The 19,381-nt window shown below is 38.9% G+C and overlaps 3 protein-coding genes and 1 pseudogene across 3 annotated transcripts; all 4 read right to left on the reverse strand.

Annotated features, from left to right (window-relative positions):
- Positions 1-1,348: 1,348 nt before the first annotated feature.
- LOC105192405 (serine protease inhibitor 88Ea) lies at positions 1,349-9,658 on the reverse strand. Its single transcript, XM_011156533.3, has 4 exons — positions 9,470-9,658; positions 4,489-4,833; positions 3,501-3,876; positions 1,349-2,834 (listed from the first exon to the last, which is right to left on the reverse strand). Exons 1-4 carry the CDS (start codon positions 9,479-9,481, stop codon positions 2,245-2,247), a joined length of 1,323 nt encoding a protein of 440 aa, XP_011154835.1. The 5' UTR covers positions 9,482-9,658; the 3' UTR covers positions 1,349-2,244.
- A 2,663-nt stretch (positions 9,659-12,321) lies between these two features.
- Positions 12,322-14,078, reverse strand: LOC112588128 (60S ribosomal protein L13-like). The gene is made up of 4 exons (XM_025296803.1): positions 13,907-14,078; positions 13,200-13,358; positions 12,781-13,030; positions 12,322-12,644 (listed from the first exon to the last, which is right to left on the reverse strand). Exons 2-4 carry the CDS (start codon positions 13,340-13,342, stop codon positions 12,378-12,380), a joined length of 660 nt encoding a protein of 219 aa, XP_025152588.1. The 5' UTR covers positions 13,343-13,358; positions 13,907-14,078; the 3' UTR covers positions 12,322-12,377.
- Positions 14,079-15,528: 1,450 nt separating this feature from the next.
- On the reverse strand, positions 15,529-16,315 carry LOC105192527 (60S ribosomal protein L13). Its single transcript, XM_025296807.1, has 3 exons — positions 16,173-16,315; positions 15,752-16,001; positions 15,529-15,618 (listed from the first exon to the last, which is right to left on the reverse strand). Exons 1-3 carry the CDS (start codon positions 16,313-16,315, stop codon positions 15,529-15,531), a joined length of 483 nt encoding a protein of 160 aa, XP_025152592.1.
- Positions 16,258-19,341, reverse strand: LOC112588126 (60S ribosomal protein L13-like; annotated as a pseudogene).
- Between the last annotated feature and the right edge of the window lie 40 nt (positions 19,342-19,381).

Here is a 19,381-nt window from a genome sequence, read left to right on the forward strand (position 1 = left end):
TCAAGGACTCGCGCTGCGAACCAGGATTCGTTCGCTCCTTCGTTCGTTCGTTCGTGTTCCTGGTATGTTGTACACACGCATCTGTGCGTATATGTATGTGTATGTGCGTGCGTGTGTGTATACTGCGTTCCACGTGACGCAATCGGATGCCAATGGCTGCAGCAGATCCTTCCATGCTCGTGTTTTGCGGATGCTACCGGCTAACGGTCGCTGATACACAAAGCCGCAAAACACACACACACACACACACACACACGCGAACCGAACGAGCTGGCACACGGATACAGAGCGATTCAAAGTTGCCGCCCGGAAATTCGCAGGCCGATCAGTCCCCTCGCGAGCGGAGGAGCGCGTTGACGATCGCGTGTTCTCGCGAGTATCGCAAACGTCTCTTCAGGTGCGCTCCGACATTCCCGCTGTCCGGTTTGAAAATCGTGTAATCGTGATTTGCCCCGCAATTCTTTTCCCTTTGATTTCGAGACACGCTCCGGTGAATTTTCGCGAGCACCGCTTTTGAATCACCTCGTAGAAGTCGCACGAATCCACGAAGCAGCAACCCGATGACGTCAGGCCCGGTGAATGGGCCTCGAGATTGGAGCTGTTGGCTTACGGATCTAACCAGAAGAGGCGCGAGCTGTCGAGCGCAAGAAACTCTTGGAAAATCGATCGATAATGCGGTAATGAGTTTCTTGCGCGTTGCATTAGCTTGCAAATTCGAAGTGGTTATTAGATTGATCTAGAATGTCCTGTTCGGCGAGGACGCGGCTGAAAAAATGGGGAAATCCTTTTTACGGTAAATCACACGTTGCGTTTCGACACGACCCAATGGGCGTGCGCGGTTGATAAAGTTGCGATCGATCGTGTTGATCGTATTGGAACGATCCGGATCTCGCCGTTTCAATTTTGCCGCGTCAGAGTGGAGCACGACGCGGCACTTCCAATTCGCAGAAAATGCAACTAACGTGCCCCCTCCCCTTTTCGTGAAAACTTACAACGCCAACGGAAGGGAGACTCGCGTGTGAAGTCTGAAAAGTGCTTCTTCAGATGAAAGAATTTACAAATACAAGAAAATTACAAATTTAGTAGACGAAGTTAGATCTTCGACGAGCGATTTTCAAGAACCACTCGAGTCGAAGGACTTGGCTACGCTGGGATATTTATTCTCGATCACCATTTTCCGCAAATCAGCCCGTAAAAGTCGAGAAATCGACCTGATTCTGATTATCTCAACAAAGAAAGTTGCGCTTTTTCGATTAGTACGCTACTGAAAAAAGAAAGGCACAAATTAACATCGTTGCATTAATATGAGAGTAACTCGGGAAAGTCGGGATACAGTCGAAACGTCCGATTGTGTTTAAACGTTCGTCTTTTACTTTCTGTCTTATTACATAAATCTCCGTGCTACATTCTTACAATGTGTCCGCTGATCGTATAAATACAACTACTTGATTTCAAAACGGTCCGAGCATTTTCTCTCGATGCTCCAGTTGGAAGATTTGTTCTTCATTCATTCTTAGATTACATTCGCTTTGCGCATTTTCGTAGCGACATCGCGTTCGTTACATGCTGAAGGAAAATAGAATAACGCAGTCGGCACGAAACCGTCCGAAGGAGAAGGCAACCTTGCAGGTCCTTGAATCAGATCGTCGGCTGCGTTCACCAAGCTGCACCGAGAGAAAAATGTCGAGACTGTGTTACGAGCAAACGCACGACTGCTCGACTTATCGATAACAAGAGAAAGGTTGAGAAGTTCACTTCAGTCGTCAGTTGCGAGGTTGAATCTTGTCGGAAAGAATTATATTGGTTCCTCACCGGGTCCTTCGCATCAGACTTTGTACCGTTCTACCACGCAATCGCCTCGCGTCGTATATAATTTCGCACGAGCAAGACGCTTCAAGTCGCAGTAACGTTCGTACTAAACAACACGCGAATAAATAAGTGAAATTCATGCGACTCCTCCCGAAGATCGGCGACGGTCTCTTTGAGACGGTGTCCTCGTCTGTGCAATTCTGCGGATAATCTTTCGCGCCATCCTCACTGGTGACGATTCTTCACGGGATTCGATCCATTCGAAGGAGAGAAAAAAGGAGAGAGAAACCGACATGTCTTCCAGCCAGCGTTGACAAGGACGTTCGACGTCGCCGAAGATCACCGACACTCGAGGAAGACTCGACGACCCGCCGGCTCTTCCTCGAGTCGTCAGTTTTCAGCGAGAGTGCCCACTACCGGAGAAGATCGACCGCGCTAAACGGTGGCGGACTGGGTCCCGGGTGGCGCACGGAAGACGCCGGTGAAGGTGATGGTGTGGCTGGACTTGTCGTAGATCAGGTAGACGAACGGCCGGTTGGCATTGAAGACGGCGGGCTCGGTCGGTCGGCTCGAGCGGAAGCTGAAGAGAGCGGTCGCCGCGGCGGCCGTCGTGCCCTCTTCGGTGACCTCGATCCTGGCGCGGTGCACGGCGTCGCCGAGGTGGAGGCCGCGTTCGCCGTCGGCGACGAAGCCGCGCAGGTCGGCCGCGTCCGGCGACAGAAGTTCGCCGGCACCGAGAGCACTCAACAGCTGGCCGACGGGCAGGTCCCGCTCGATCTCGAAGCGGGGCAGGCTTACCTCAACCTCCCGGAGCGGCATCCCGTCGTCAAGAAGCTCGCGCAACTCCTGTGATCCTCGCGGAGTCGCTAAGCGCTCCACCAGCTGGCGAATGCTATCCTGAGGCTCCTTGCCGGGAACCTGATAGGAGCGCGCGACGGAGAACGGCGGTAGCAGCACGAACATCGATACTTCATCGCCCTTGTATGGCAGCTCCAAGATGTAGGCGCCTAGGTCCTCGGAGACCACTGCAAAAGAGAGTAGAGAGGTCACTTGAGGTGGCAGACACGGTTGAGAATGCGCGGAACAGTGTGACAAACGCCATCGATTAAATTTGTATTGTTCAAGATTCTGTTGCGACAATCGGGTCTTCCTCGGTAACGGATGTATAAATTGAGAAAGGACGAAGCAACGCTTTTGAAACGCTAACTTTAGCGGGATCAGATAATGAAAAATTTGTTTGTATTACAATTTAAAATATGTATTACAAGAGTAGTAAGTTAAAAATTTTCACTTCCAAATACGCCAGTTTAATAACCGAATTTTCTTCTGCGACAAATTTAGAAATCATGAAGTCTACCAAGAAGAAGAAGCGAGAAGAATTAAAACGCTAACGTGGGCAGACGATGAGAAATTTGTTTCTATCGCAATTAATTTCCAAAGATTCGTATTATTATAATAGTTGATGAACTAAAAATTTGTGTTTTCGAATTGTGTTTTCCCAGTCTGATAACAGGATTTTCTTGCGCAGCAAATTTATAAATCATGAAGTCTACTGAGAAAAAGAAGCGATACTCGTGAAGGCTCTAACTGGGTCAGAGTTTGACGATGAGAAATTTGCTTCTGTCGCGATGAACCTCCTAAGATTCACGTCATTACAAGCGTCCATAGGCCGCGACACGTGCGTCGCTCACCGTAGTTAAAGTTGCCCTTTTGCCGCATATACGTGACCATAGCGTTCTGCGAGCCGGAGACGTAGAAGATGTCTCGCTTAGAGTTGCTGGGATCGAAGCGATGGGCCCACAGGCCCTTGAAGTAAACCGCGTTCGCCAAGACGAGATCCGTGTCCTCGGTGATGCCGTTGGGCGGGATGAGGTCGCGGATGTGACCCTTCGTCACGTTGCTGACCCAGTTGTTGATTTGCACCCGCACATCGTCGGGGTTCGTGCGGAAGTTGGTCTTCTGCAGCTGGTCGCCGAAGAAATAGAGCATACACTCGCGCAGCTTCCTGTCGTCCGTCACCCACAATCTGTTCGCCACTCTGTACTCGTAATTGCCGGACGTGTTCAGCTGGAATGTAAAACGGAAGATAAAAAGACTGTTTGCGAGCGGTGCTCGATTAGAAGGAACTCACGGTGGCATAGCCACTCGATACTCGTATCACTGTGACTTCCGTCCTAAAAGACTCCCCGAACTCCCTAAAAAAATTATCATCCTCGAGATAGCGAGTTTCCGTAGACTCTGAGTCACATTTCCGAACTCTGGGAAATTCTTGATTGTCCCGCAGACATCCTCGCACGGATTTATCGGTACAACCAAGCTTGTGTAAAGTCAAGGTACGCTCGTATAAAATCCCAGTCGATATGAGCAATCATCTCATAGTTCTTAGCTCCGGTTTCATGTTCGCGCTATCGACGGGAAAAATCTACTAAGTCGCGCACCGCGATCTCACCTTGCGAGCGAGGCGATCGTCAAATCGTCCAAGGATCGCCGGTGACGAGAGAATCACGGCGACTGCGACCGGTCGCTCTGGGCACACCGGTAGACCTTGTTGAGTACCTTTAAGCGGTGTTGATGTAACGATAAACCGCGATTCACCTTGACATGCCTCCAGCAGCACCGACTAGCAATAATGCCCACTTGCGCAATTCGTGAGAGCGAGTGCGCGCATTGGCATCTCACCTGAGTGTCGCTCATCTCGTTGAGGGAGTTCTCGAAGGCGTAGTAACGCTGCACGTCGACCTTGGACAGCTCGTCGGAGATGCGCAGAGCGTGCTTCAGGCTGGCCTCGGTGCTGCCGCGAGCCCCAAAGTAAGCCAGACTGATCGCTTGGTGCAAGCTATGCGGGCTGAAGAAAATGTTGTCCTGCGGCTGAATCTGCGCGATTTTCTTCAAGCTGTCGACGGCGAAGTTGAAGCGCGCCTCGATCAGCGATATCTTCGAGGTCGGTCTCATCACCGTGGGATTGTCGTCACCTGTGAGGCATTGTGCCGAGATCCCGCCGATTGCCAATATAAAAGGCAACACCTGCAGAGGATGGACAGAAAAGGTCATCAGAACAAAAGAGACACTGACGTCACGTTACATCGATATTATTAGAACACGTCGATAACATCTGCGCGCAATGCAGAAGATTATCGTTTGTCTATTTGTTTGGAAAAATTTTATCGGAATAATCGAGCGGGTTATAATATCTCGTTTTGCCTCTTTAGTTTCTTTAATTTTTTAGTATTAATTAGTATTATTTATTGCAATGGTCAACTAGGTTTTCCGCTGATTTTGTTTTAGTTTTTATTGGCTTTGTGACATCTATAATTTTAATAAATATTTCTAATGATTTTAGTAAAATTATGATAATTAATAAAAAAGTTTGTATTTTTATATATTTATAATGTGTTGATTATATAAAACTGACGCTAAAATATATTAATGTATATTTATATTTTATTAAATTAAATAACAGTATTTTATTTTGATTTTTATATTGATTTTTCTTCTTCTTCTTCTTCTTCTTCTTCAATTTAATTGCACGACTCTGGCAATTTCGTTGAGAGAAAAAATTAAATATTAGTCGAGATACAGTCGAATAAGTTTCCAGAGGAAAGAATCGGAGAGACCTTCCTCTCTCTCTCTCTCTCTCTCTCTCTCTCTCTCTCTCTCTGTGAGAATGCGCGTTGAAATTATCGTGGTCGACGGTGATTAATGAGAATTGCTTTAATTAACCTTTACATTGCAAGCTTTCTTTATTTGATTTTACTCGACGTACGAGACCACAAACATGCTACAAGTCGGCGTAATCCATAGGGACCCGATAACAAACAGAATCGGCACTCGATGATAGCAAGAACGCGTTCTCGTGTCATGGCCCGAGTTGCCGTCCCGAGGCAAGAAGAAGGCAGAAGGTTAAGGACGCGTTGCGTGTGTGAACAAAATGCACACGCGCTGACATCATTCCCTCGGCCAAACATTCCGGGGAAAAAAGAACTTTCTCGCGCGCGCACGTAGCGGAGAAAGCGGACGCGCCGGATACTACAGTGAGAGGACGCACGGCGCACACGGAGGTGGAAGAAATCCGGGCGGTATATCGCCCGGATTTTTTTCGGCGAATTTCGTAAGAACCACGACGCGCGCCTCTCAACAATAGCCTTTGAGGTAATTTATGCGAGTTTCTAGAACGTGTCCTGCACGCGTCAGACCGGTCGCGCTATCGAAAAACCGATCGCGTCACCGTGACTCGTTGTAATTCTTTTTCGATGGAAGGTAATCCTGCCTGAATAAAGCTGGCCATCTAAAGATCAAGGATTCGACGAGCAGCAAGGATTTGCAGCTCTAGACACGGTTGAAAGTGAAAAGATGTTTGTGCATCAACAACGGTGCGACGACTCGGGAAAGGACGATTCTTCTCGAGAAAAACTGACGTGACAAAGTTGAGCAGGATAACATCTTGACGCGCAAAACGCAGGATCCGTCAGGATATACGAGCTTAAGAAGGCAGAAACAAATGTCTAAGGCTAATTCAAGCGGAATCTTGTTACAAATTCTATTTTGATTCCAATTTTCACTCCTAAATTCATATTTACAAGAATGTGAGACCCTAAAGAAGCTTTAATAATTCTGATAAATATCTCTAATAGTCTTAAAAAATTATAATATATATTATATATTATATAAAATATATCGATTATAATCAAACAAATAGATAGAAATATATAGATATACATTGACATTTTACATTAAATAATAAAATATATCGATATAGTAGATGAATCATGATATTAAAAATAATTAAAAATAAATATACTTGTATATCGATAGCATATTAATTCCGCAGTGTTTCTCCGAGTTACCTCTTTTTATAAACGAGGCGCCGCGCGATAAATGTTCTGCGCGACCGCGACTTACTCAGCCGCTCGTAGCGAAATTTTCGATCGTGTGCACCGCAATCGCGCAATCTATCCCGTGCGTGTCACAGGATGTGACCAGGTTCCCCCATTCGCGGACTGACGTAACCACGCAAATCCTCGCAATTTCCTTGGAGGGCTGCGCTCAGTTCCGCTACTGACTATGCAATTAAACGCACAGCGAGGCCCGATCGATCGGAGATCGGAGGCAGCTAGGAAAGGAACGAGTGAAAGCAGCCGGCGACGTACCGTAACATCATAGGGACCGGCTTTCCTGATTGAAACCGACGTGTGTGACGAGAAGAGACGCGCGAGCGCGTGTGACGAAGCGAAATTTTCGGCGAGTGAAAATTAGGCGAACGCGCTGGGGGCAGAATGTCTCAAGTTAATCGTACGGAAAAATTTCGGCATTCGACGTTTCCGCCTTCGATTCTTTCGATTGGTGAAAAGTGAGGAATTTTTGAATTTCACACAAAGTCAAAGTCTTGATCAACCGCGCCGTTCGCTCCGCTCGTATGCTCGATGAAATCGAACGATACGTGGATATAAACATGGAAAAAAAAATATCATATTTCCAATTAGCTGCTTGGGTTTTTCCCTTCTTATCGTAAGAATGTCCATCTGCGAGCAAAGGATACAGACAATGTGACGATGTTGAATTTAAATCCGCGACGAGGGTGAGTCGGACGGAAGCAGAACAGCGGGATTGACAGAGAATGGGAATGAGAGTTAGAATTAACAAATGGACGTCGCTCAGAGTCGCGGAATCAATCGACATTAGAGTTCAATGGGAGTTCAGCCGACGAAACGCAATCGCCGGCGAACATTCCTCGCCACATATTGTATATTCGTTATCATGACGATCACGTTTCGTATAATCAGTCACAATCGTACTCGCTGAGTAATCCTCACGTGACTCATTCTCGAGATCATAGGATCACGAGAGAGACGAGAGTCTTGTTTTCTTTTCACTATTTTTTCTTCCCTTCTATTTTTTTTGTGCGTGAGTGCGCTAAACTGTTCGAGGAATCGCTCGTGATGTAAGAATTGGAATGAATGATCGATGCATCTTACGACTGGGGATTTCCGTACTTACTATAAGACAGAGAGAGAGAGAGAGAGAGAATGAGTGAGGGGGGGGGAGGGAAAAAAGAAACACGTTTCTCTCACCGTCGTGTAAACATTTCGAGCCACGATGATTCCTCGAAGAACTCCTCGAATATGGTCGAGTGTTATCATATCACGTAGCGCATTGCTGATGAACTCCGATTGTTTTTGAACAATGTGAAAATTCTCGGACAAGAGGAAAAGAGAGAGAGAGAGAGAGAGAGGATAACGATGTTATTTCTTACTCCCGAAATAACTAATACGTTCCGGAGATTAGATAACGCGTGGGAAGATTGAGAGCGCTAACGAGGCCGGCCATTTCGCCGGTTATCTACGCGTCCGAAAATGAAACCTCGGTATTAATGGATCGCCGATTCGCTTATCGGCGAGAGCATTAAAAGCCAACATCGGGGCGCAATCGCGTCCGGCGTTAAATGAAGCGCGAAACACCCTGCGCGGTTGGTTGCCATTTAATTATGTATCGCGTCGCCGTGAATTTCACAAGAATAATGCGCGACATGCCGCTTGTCAACAGAGCGTGTTGACTTTGGATGTTATATAAATTGGACCGAGGCACTTCTCTCTCCTTCTCTCTCGGAGAGACTTAAGGTTCTACAATAGCTGTAAGAATAAGGCTGTAAGGCTGTAACGTAAGCTGTCAGCAAATGAAAATATTTCATTTCGTGTCTTGCAACCTTACAGCCTTAACTCTTACAGCTAATGTAGACGAACCTTTAGGCCTGGTCTACAATATACATGTTGTAAGCTGTAAGAACTAACCAATTACAGTCGATTATTTTTGTAGTAATCGACTGTGATTCGCCAATTCTTACGGCTTACAACTTACGACACGCATTGTAAACCAGGCCTGAGTCTGAAGCGATAAAAACATTGCAACGACATTGATGGATCTGTTTAGAAGATAAGAGTACTTTTTTCTCTGATCGTTCCAGAATTGTCGTCACCGCGAACTTCTTTCGCTCCTCTTCGGCGAGATTTACAATGTAAATATCACTTCACGCTCCATGAAGTCGAACGAAATTTTATCTTCTTGCGTCAGAAGCCTCGAAATCGAAACGTCCGAAATCGGATGATACGTCGCGATTTACTTGTAAATAGTTTGTTTATTTCACGTCAACAAAATTATTCAATATTTCAACCCTGCCTGATTTGTCCCATATTGTTGAGAAGCCTCATTGTCATATTGCAGAGAGATCAAGAAAATTGTGCTATTTTGTACGCAATTTTTTAACTTAATTAGGATTAACGTGTTAGTATATTAAAGTAGTCAATTAGTGCATTAAATTAGTTTCTAATATTTTCCTTCCTTTTTTCAGAGCTTCAGAATTTTGTTTGTTTTGATAATCAAGGTAATTCCGTCGAAATAAGCCACGCGGGAATTCGGGGATTAATTGACGAGCGCAAAAATGTGAAAAACCAGAGTCGACCGATAAGACTTATCACGGTTGAACTTTCAACGAAAGTCATCTCGAAGGAGAGTTCGACGTGCATCGAATAGACTAATTCCCTATAGTGATAAAACTACTAGTATTCTAATTAAGAATTTCGAAGACTCTTCGCGATTTCTCGTCTCCCTGATAAATCTCTACCAAGTCAAAATCGCAATCGCAAGAAAGAAACGCTGCGGTACTCACCGTGAAGAACATCGTATGACACTTTTGAAGTCCACAGCTAGTAGAATGAGTCTAAGCTAGTATATCGATAGTGCGATCGATAGAGACATCCGTACAACGATCGACAGGAGGCAAGACTGAAGACCGTGCGACCACGAAGAGACGCTCGAGGAGCGCTCGCCCGGCCGCTCCTGCCCCACTACGGGGTCACGTTTACGTGCAAAACGTCATGACATACATACATGAGCACATTCAGGATCGGATTGAGCGAAGAAGAACTTGATGACGTGCTGAGCGGCGTTCCGGAAAGCGCCTCTTTGGAGGGAGAAAACGAAACCGAGAGGATCATATCAGAACCTCGACAGGGAAGAAACAATGATACCTCGATTTTCATTTCTTGATAGGACAAAAGAATTTGACGGGAAATCGTCCATGGATCACGGAATCCAGATTTAGAGAGAGAGAAAGAGAGAGAGAGAGAAAAGGAGAATGTTCGCTCAAAGAGAACGCTTTTAGAAGAATTTTTTGGATGACATTCTTTTTTGTCAAGAATCACATGAATTGTTACTAAAAGCTTAGCTTAAGACTTAGTTTTGCTGAATCAATTTTAGTCCTTTTTGGGGTTCTTCTCTGCATTGAACCACGGAAGGCAGAGTCCATTCGGAATTTTCGTTCATCAAGGCTCTACCTTTCCAATCCGACCCTGAACGCTTTTATATACATGGTACACACACCTCTCGCGCGGTCATTACTTCCTCGTCCTTTGGAAATGCCCAGTCGTAATCGACTGCTTTATTACCAGAAAACCCCGGCACTCAAGGATATCGCAATACGGATACTGTAAAAGCTTCTTATTCGGAATTTTACTTTTATCTTGTACGTACATTATAAATTCCGTGCCTAAAGCGCTACCGAGAATTGTTTGCTTGTGCATATTTGTCTACCCACGACTGTCGGATGGGTCAAGATTAGAGGGTCAATTGGCTTAATAAACTGCCAAGTGTTTAATTTTTAAATTTGCTTCCTGAATTTCTAATTATAAACACATCATAAATATATATTGCTGCGTTTTTTGTATATAAAAGAAGCATAAAATATTAAAAAATAAAATGTATCTTTTCACTAAAAGAACTAAGAAGAATTGTCTATTACTTTGTAACAGAGAGTACTCTTTAGTGAGAAGATATCTTTCTTATATATTTTATATTTTATACAATAATATGTTTCTTCTCATGTCGAGCAATATATTTACAAATGGTTTTAAATCCAACGCGTCTTGTATTTATTAATTTTTATTGCATAGTTTAACTAATAACTAAAATTCGTCTGACATGTTTTCAAGTTTTAAGACTCGTCAATAATAAATAAAACTCGACAAGCTTCGATAACTTCGATAAAAATATTGATAATAAGATGGTTCGAAATGCATTTTATAAATTGTAGTCTTTAATTTCCATCTATATTTTTGAATATTAAATTTATTTACTTCTGATGATGTTATATAAATTAAAATTCATCAAACATCCAAATTTTTTATAAATTTTATCAATCTCCATCTCGTATATATTGTCTCTCTCGTCATTTTTAACTAAATTCGATATATCATTACAAAAAAAAAAAAAAAACAGCAATATTAAGATATGCTTAAAAACTAGAGAGCTTTAAACTATACAATGCTTATCGCATTTTGTACGAGTTTCACAAAGTTTCAAAAGTTCGTATGTTGTTTTGTTTTTTTTCGGACTTTCTTTCTTAAATATGTGAAAATGTTATTTAATGCATCTTGTTAATACGGTTGATATTGATACATTTAATATTTAATTTATGCTGTAATTATATGTAAAATACTTATGCTTTACATGGTATGTATGCTCATGAGATGCATATTTAATATGCTGAGAGAAAATATGTAAGCAGTTGAATAAACAATATCAGTGATCCTTCACAAAGAAATATTGTATCTATTGAACAAGTGACGCGTTAATGTAACAATAAATTGCGTAGGTATACCAACTGATCAAGTTGCAATTATTAAATTTAATTATTAATCAATTAATTCTTGGGTTGAATTTGCTCAAACGTGAATTAACGCACGTTTTGCTGTTACCATCAAGACGGACGTAGTTCGTATGCACTTTTCCAGGAGACGTGTTGGAAAAAGCGTCGCTTGAAATTCGGTTTAATAGCCATTCTCAAGCTTCCCTCTGCTATAAGTCAGTATTTAAGGTCTACCAATCTTATAACTAAAATTGAAGTTTCCAAGTTTTCTTACATCCGTCATAGAACATATCATATCCAATAAGAAAATAGCTTTCTAATGGAAAATTGAATTCTTTATGAGAAAACTGTTCTCTTAATGGATATCATATGTCATATGTCGAAGGCCTTTAAGCTGAGTCTATAATGGATGCATTAAGTTTCAAGTCGTAATAAAGTGACGAATTGCAATTGATTTTTCTTGTCATATTCGACTGTGGTTGATCATCATTAATAGAAATTATAAAAATTACGTATACAATGTTATTACGTACGTTGATAAATTCATCGTATTACGACTCGTACATAGGTCACAACACGCAAAACGTAGAAATTGACTAATCACAGTCGAACATTTTCTTCACATTCAACTGTAATTAGTCACTTTTTGCGTTCTGCGACCTATGTAGACGGACCGTTGAAGTATCAAAAGTACAAGCAACGCAAAAGGATCTAATTTTTCATTCGTTAACTGAAAATTATTGATAAAGTTCCTAATTGTTTAGTTAAAACCATTATTTAATTGTTAAAGACCCAACATCTCTGAACTTATTACCACTATACTAAATGAAAAGAAATACTTCACATGATCACCCAGACAAAAAAGTACACAATTATTTTTTTATTATAGAATTTTTACTTTTTACTTGCATGAGGAAACAGATCATGAAGATTATTTTTTAGGCTTTCTGTCCTTAGCAAGTCTAGTCAAGTCATCAGGGTTTTCAGCAGCATCCTTAACTCGCTTCGCACGAACCCCTATTAAACGTGCATCTGCTCTTGCTTTGCGAAGAGCCACATATGCAGAGAATTTAGTTTCTTCTTCTGTTACAATACGGGCTTTAGCTTTAGCGGGAGCTTGATGCCTTATTGGCATCGGGTCCGTTTTCAACTGAGTTGCCAATCTCCTTTCTTCCTCAGTTGCATCACCAGGTTTAGGCTGAAACATTAAAAATAATTAATAACTTTAGAAACACAACTACCATACAGAACATCAAATTATGCTAAACACTATTCTAGATATAGTATAATCACAAACATTAAACAAAAGCAATTTATAAATATCATTGACATACTTTCTTTTCATTCGTTGGAAAGAGGATCAACTTGGCTCTATATTCTTTCAAACGTTGTGCATTTGTTTGAAGGGATTCAACAGATTTATTACGGCGACGTGGATCAACAGCAATACCGACTGTTCTGGCAAATCTTTTATTCAAACCACTAGCTTTCAGCTCAGCCAGAGTAAATCCTCTACCAGCACGAACTTTAGTGTGGTAGCGGAATGTCGGGCAATGAACTACAGGTCTTAAAAGACCTGCTGGCCTAAAACATGTTTAAAAATATTTAATTAGAAACAAATATAGGAATTTTATATATATATATATAAAACAGTTTAAATATATGTATTGTCAGCGTATTAGTGAACTTATGATACAGATATAGATCTATAAGAAAATATAAATTATAAACATACTAAAATTATTTCACATACCTGGGAGCAACAGCTCTTGCTTTCTTAACACGACTTTTATGGCGACGTATTTTCCTAGCAGGTTGATTGAACCAGGTTTTGACAAAACGTTGCCAATCCTTATGAAAATGACCATTCGGGATCATATTATTGCGCTTCCCCATAGTTGATATCCAATATCTATTAATATTATCAATAGTTATCAACAGTCTTGTTTTGTATTCATTAAACTTTACATGATAATTATCAAACATATTCAAGGTTCTTCACCAGAACATTGTTTACTTATAAACATAGTGTTTATTTATACATAAATATTAAATATTTTGTAAATATATTCACGACTCTCTAGTAATAACTCTACATCATTATAAAAAAAGTCAATATCTTGATTGAATGTAGACTATTAACAGATTGAGAGATTGCTGAGAAGTTGTTACTAAGAATATAAAAAATAACTTATTGAAGAATTGGTGAAAATCAATAGTATTGTGTTTTGAAGGTAGTAAGAAGTTATAAAAGAATGTTGCAAAATATGTAACAAAACTTTTATAATAAAGATGGATCTAGATTATAACCTCTCTCTAATGATGTAAATGTGATATAAATTAAAGAGTTTTACCATAAAAATTGTTACATATATATATATTTTAGAGAGAAGTAACCAGAATTATAAAAATATATATCCTTATTATGTATTTAATAGATATACGATTGTAAAAACTTACATTGATACAAATTTTCAACGCTGAACTCAACAGTTATTCTCAAGAACACGATATGGAAGACCATCGGAAGTGCCGGATATAACTCTTTTGAGCTAGTCAACTATTAAATAGAGAATTCCTTTTTGGTATGTTCATACAAAAGCAAAAAATGCACACACATACACAAACATATATATAACATATTAATTTTAAGAAATGTTTAAAATTTCGACGTGGTAAAATATAATTTATTAACTATAAACGAGAGTATATAACTTGCCTCGAGTAGTTTATGCAAATGGCGACAAATACGTGCTGTAATAATAACAGAAAACTAGAATATAATATATCAAACCAAAATATCTCATTTTGTATCGATTTTGTTTGTATGATAAGAATAAGGTTTAACAATGGTACAAAATGTATTGTATCTCCTTAAGATGTTGTCACGCATAATATAGTAGACACGCAGCAATTTAGTGTGGCAATATCCAGAATGCAAGATCTTACAAATAGGTAAACATATAATATGTAGTAACTGACTTTTGCAACAATTCAAATATCTGAATACATGTCGAACCTATAATTACAGTTTGCGAAAAGTTCATATAGAATGTTTAAGAAAAAGTCGTGAATTCGAACAAGCCTTGGCAGTCCAAATTCTCATGCTTGCACCTTTCATTCCACACTTTGCCTCTGAATTGTGGGCTATTTTCTACTCCGCAAAGCATCATCTTATAGATAATAAAGAAGTAAATTTGGATAAAAATTTATTGGAACAGAAATGGCTAGATATCGATATGGATTATAAACTCACATTAAATATATTTGTAAGTACTTCTATATTCTATATTTGAAAACAGAACAGAAAACAGATCATGAAGATTATTTTTTAGGCTTTCTGTCCTTAGCAAGTCTAGTCAAGTCATCAGGGTTTTCAGCAGCATCCTTAACTCGCTTCGCACGAATCCCTATTAAACGTGCATCTGCCATTGCTTTGCGAAGAGCCACATATGCAGAGAATTTAGTTTCTTCGTCTGTAAGGCCCCTTGCACAATGCCAGGCAACAACGATAAGAATAAAAATAGACCAATCACAATCGACTATTATAAGAATAATCTATTGTGATTGGTCTATTTTTATTCTTATTGTCTGTTGCCTGGCATTGTGCAAGGAGCTTTACAGTACGGGCTTTAGCTTTAGCAGGAGCTTGATGCTGTAAGATATAGACGAGGGAGGACAGCACCAGCTCGTTCCGGGGGAGCCACGGGAGAAAGTCCGGTCTCAACAGTCCAGGTTCGGCTGATGGAGGAAAGAAAAAGAGGCGAACGGACGGAGGCAGGGCTTTTCGGCGATTCAGCTTGGAGACGGATAGTTAGAGAGAGAGAGTCGAGTCGAAAGACAAAATCGGACATAGTCAAGCTTTGTAAAGCGATATATTTGTATAAATCGCGGTGTCGGGTACAATTGTATGTGTTCTTTTTACAATATATATATTTATATTCTTGTTCAATATAAGAAGAGTTTCATACTAATCGCTCGGAACCCCTACATCCTGAACATCCCCTTTTCTAACTAAGGAGGAGGATCTTGAAGAAGAGAGATTAGAAAGAGAAAGGAATAAAGATAGACGACTGCTCTTTTTATATCTTACAATGCCTTGTTGGCATCGGATCTGTTTTCAACTGAGTTGCCAATCTCCCTTCTTCCTCAGTTGCATCACCAGGTTTAGGCTGAAACATTAAAAATAATTAATAACTTTAAAAACACAACCATACAGAACATCAAATTATGCTAAACATTTTTCTAGATATAGTATAATCACAAACATTAAACAAAAGCAATTTATAAATATCATTGACATACTTTCTTTCCATTCGTTGGAAAGAGGATCAACTTGGCCCTATATTCTTTCAAACGTTGTACATTTGTTTGAAGGGATTCAACAGATTTATTGCGACGACGTGGATCAACAGCAATACCGACTGTTCTGGCAAATCTTTTATTCAAACCACTTGTTTTCAGCTCAGCCAGGGTAAATCCTCTACCAGCATGAACTTTAGTGTGGTAGCGGAATGTCGGGCAATGAACTACGGGTCTTAAAAGACCTGCTGGCCTAAAACATGTTTAAAAATATTTAATTAGAAACAAATATAGGAATTTTATATATATATATATAAAACAGTTTAAATATATGTATTGTCAGCGTGTTAGTGAACTTATATGATACAGATATAGATCTATAAGAAAATATAAATTATAAACATACTAAAATTATTTCACATACTTGGGAGCAACAGCTCTTGCTTTCTTAACACGACTTTTATGGCGACGTATTTTCCTAGCAGATTGATTGAACCAGGTTTTGACAAAACGTTGCCAATCCTTATGAAAATGACCATTCGGGATCATATTATTGCGTTTCCGCATAGTTGATATCCAATATCTATTAATATTATCAATAGTTATCAACAGTCTTGTTTTGTATTCATTAAACTTTACATGATAATTATCAAACATATTCAAGGATCTTCACCAGAACATTGTTTACTTATACATAAACATAGTGTTTATTTATACATAAATATTAAATATTTTGTAAATATATTCATGACTCTCTAGTAATAACTCTACATCATTATAAAAAAAGTCAATATCTTGATTGAATGTAGACTATTAACAGATTGAGAGATTGCTGAGAAGTTGTTACTAAGAATATAAAAAATAACTTATTGTAAAATTGATGAATATCAATAGTATCGTGTTTTCAAGGTAGTAAGAAGTTATAAAAGAATGTTGCAAAATATGTAACAAAACTTTTATAATAAAGATGGATCTAGATTATAACTTTTCTCTCTAATGATGTAAATGTGATATAAATTAAAGAGTTTTACCATAAAAATTGTTACATATATATATATATTTTAGAGAGAAGTAATCAGAGTTATTAAAATATATATCCTTATTATGTATTTAATAGATATACGATTGTAAAAACTTACATTAATACAAATTTCCAACGCTGAACTCAACAGTTATTCTCGAGGAACACTCTATATGGAAGACCATTGGAAGTGCCGGAAATAACTCTTTTCAGCTGGTCATCTGTTAAATAGAGAATTACTTCTTGGTATGTTTATACAAAAGCAAAAAATGCACACACATACACAAACATATATATAACATGTTAATTTTAAGAAATGTTTAAAATTTCGATGTGATAAAATATAATCTATTAACTATAACCGAGAGTATATAACTTGCCTCGAGTAGTTTATGCAAATGGCGGCAAATACGTGCTGTAACAATAACAGAAAACTAGAATATAATATATCAAACCAAAATATTTCATTTTGTATCGATTTTGTTTGTATGATAAGAATAAGGTTTAATAATGGTACAAAATGTATTGTATCCGCTTAAGATGTTGTCACGCATAATATAGTAGACACACAGCAATTTAGTGTAGCAATATCCAGAATGCAAGGTCTTACAAATAGGTAAATATATATGTAGTAACTGACTTTTGCAACAATTCAAATATCTGAATACATATCGAACCTATAATTACAGTTTGCGAAAAGTTTATATAGAATGTTTAAGAAAAAGTCGTGAATTCGAACGAGCCTTGGCAGTCCAAATTCTCATGCTTGCACCTTTCATTCCACACTTTGCCTCTGAATTGTGGACTATTTTCTGCTCCGCAAAGCATCATCTTATAGATAATAAAGAAGTAAATTTGGATAAAGATTTATTGGAACAGAAATGGCCAGATATCTATATGGATTATAAACTCACATTAAATATATTTGTAAGTACTTCTATATTCTATATTTGAAAACAGAACAGAAAACAGATCATGAAGATTATTTTTTAGGCTTTCTGTCCTTAGCAAGTCTAGTCAAGTCATCAGGGTTTTCAGCAGCATCATTAACTCGCTTCGCACGAACCCCTATTAAACGTGCATCTGTCCTTGCTTTGCGAAGAGCCACATATGCAGAGAATTTAGTTTCTCCGTCTGTTACAGTACAGGCTTTACCTTTAGCAGGAGTTTGATGCCGTATTGGCATCGGGTCAGTTTTCAACTGAATTGCCAATCCCCTTTCTTCCTCAGTTGCATCACCAGGTTTAGGCTGAAACATTAAAAATAATTAATAACTTTAAAAACACAACTATCATACAGAACATCAAATTATGCTAAACATTATTCTAGATATAGTATAATCACAAATATTAAACAAAAGCAATTTATAAATATCATTGACATACTTTCTTTTTATTCGTTGGAAGGAGGATCCACTTGGCTCCATATTCTTTCAAACGTTGTGCATGTTTGAAAGGATTCAACAGATTTATTACGGCGACATGGATCAACAGCAATACCGACTGTTATGGCAAATCTTTTATTCAAACCACTTGTTTTCAGCTCAGCCAGAGTAAATCCTCTACCAGCACGAACTTTAGTGTGGTAGCGGAATGTCGGGCAATGAACTACGGGTCTTAAAAGACCTGCTGGCCTAAAACATGTTTAAAAATATTTTATTAGAAATAAATATAGGAATTTTATATATATATATATAAAACAGTTTAAATATATGTATTGTCAGTGTGTTAGTAAACTTATATGATACAGATATAGATCTATAAGAAAATATAAATTATAAACATACTAAAATTATTTCACATACCTGGGAGCAACAGCTCTTGCTTTCTTAACACGACTTTTATGGCAACGTGTTTTCCTAGCAGGTTGATTGAACCAGGTTTTGACAAAATGTTGCCAATCCTTATGAAAATGACCATTTGGGATCATATTATTGCGCTTCCCCATAGTTGATATCCAATATCTATTAATATTATCAACAGTCTTATTTTGTATTCATTAAACTTTACATGATAATTATCAAACAGATTCAAGGATCTTCACCAGAACATTGTTTATTTATACATAAACATAGTGTCTATTTATACATAAATATTAAATATTTTTTAATATATTCATAACTCTCCAGTAATAACTCTACGTCATTATAAAAAAAGTCAATATCTTGATTGAATATAGACTATTAACAGATTGAGAAATTGCTGAGAAGTTGTTACTAAGAATATAAAAAATAACTTATTGAAAAATTGATGAATATCAATAGTATCGTGTTTTCAAGGTAGTAAGAAGTTATAAAAGAATGTTTCAAAATATGTAACAAAACTTTTATAATAAAAATGGATCTAGATTATAACCTCTCTCTAATGATGTAAATATGATGTAAATTAAAGAGTTTTACCATAAAAATTGTTACATATATATATGTTTTAGAGAGAAGTAACCAGAGTTATAAAAATATAAATCCTTATTATGTATTTAATAGATATACGATTGTAAAAGCTTACATTAATACAAATTTCCAACGCTGAACTCAACAGTTATTCTCGAGGACACGATATGGAAGCCCATCGGAAGTGCCGGAAATAACTCTTTTGAGCTAGTCATCTGTTAAA

Source organism: Harpegnathos saltator, unplaced genomic scaffold (genome assembly GCF_003227715.2).
Source record: "Harpegnathos saltator strain DR-91 unplaced genomic scaffold, Hsal_v8.6 scaffold16, whole genome shotgun sequence".
In the NCBI taxonomy this organism is placed as follows: Eukaryota; Metazoa; Arthropoda; class Insecta; order Hymenoptera; family Formicidae; genus Harpegnathos; species Harpegnathos saltator.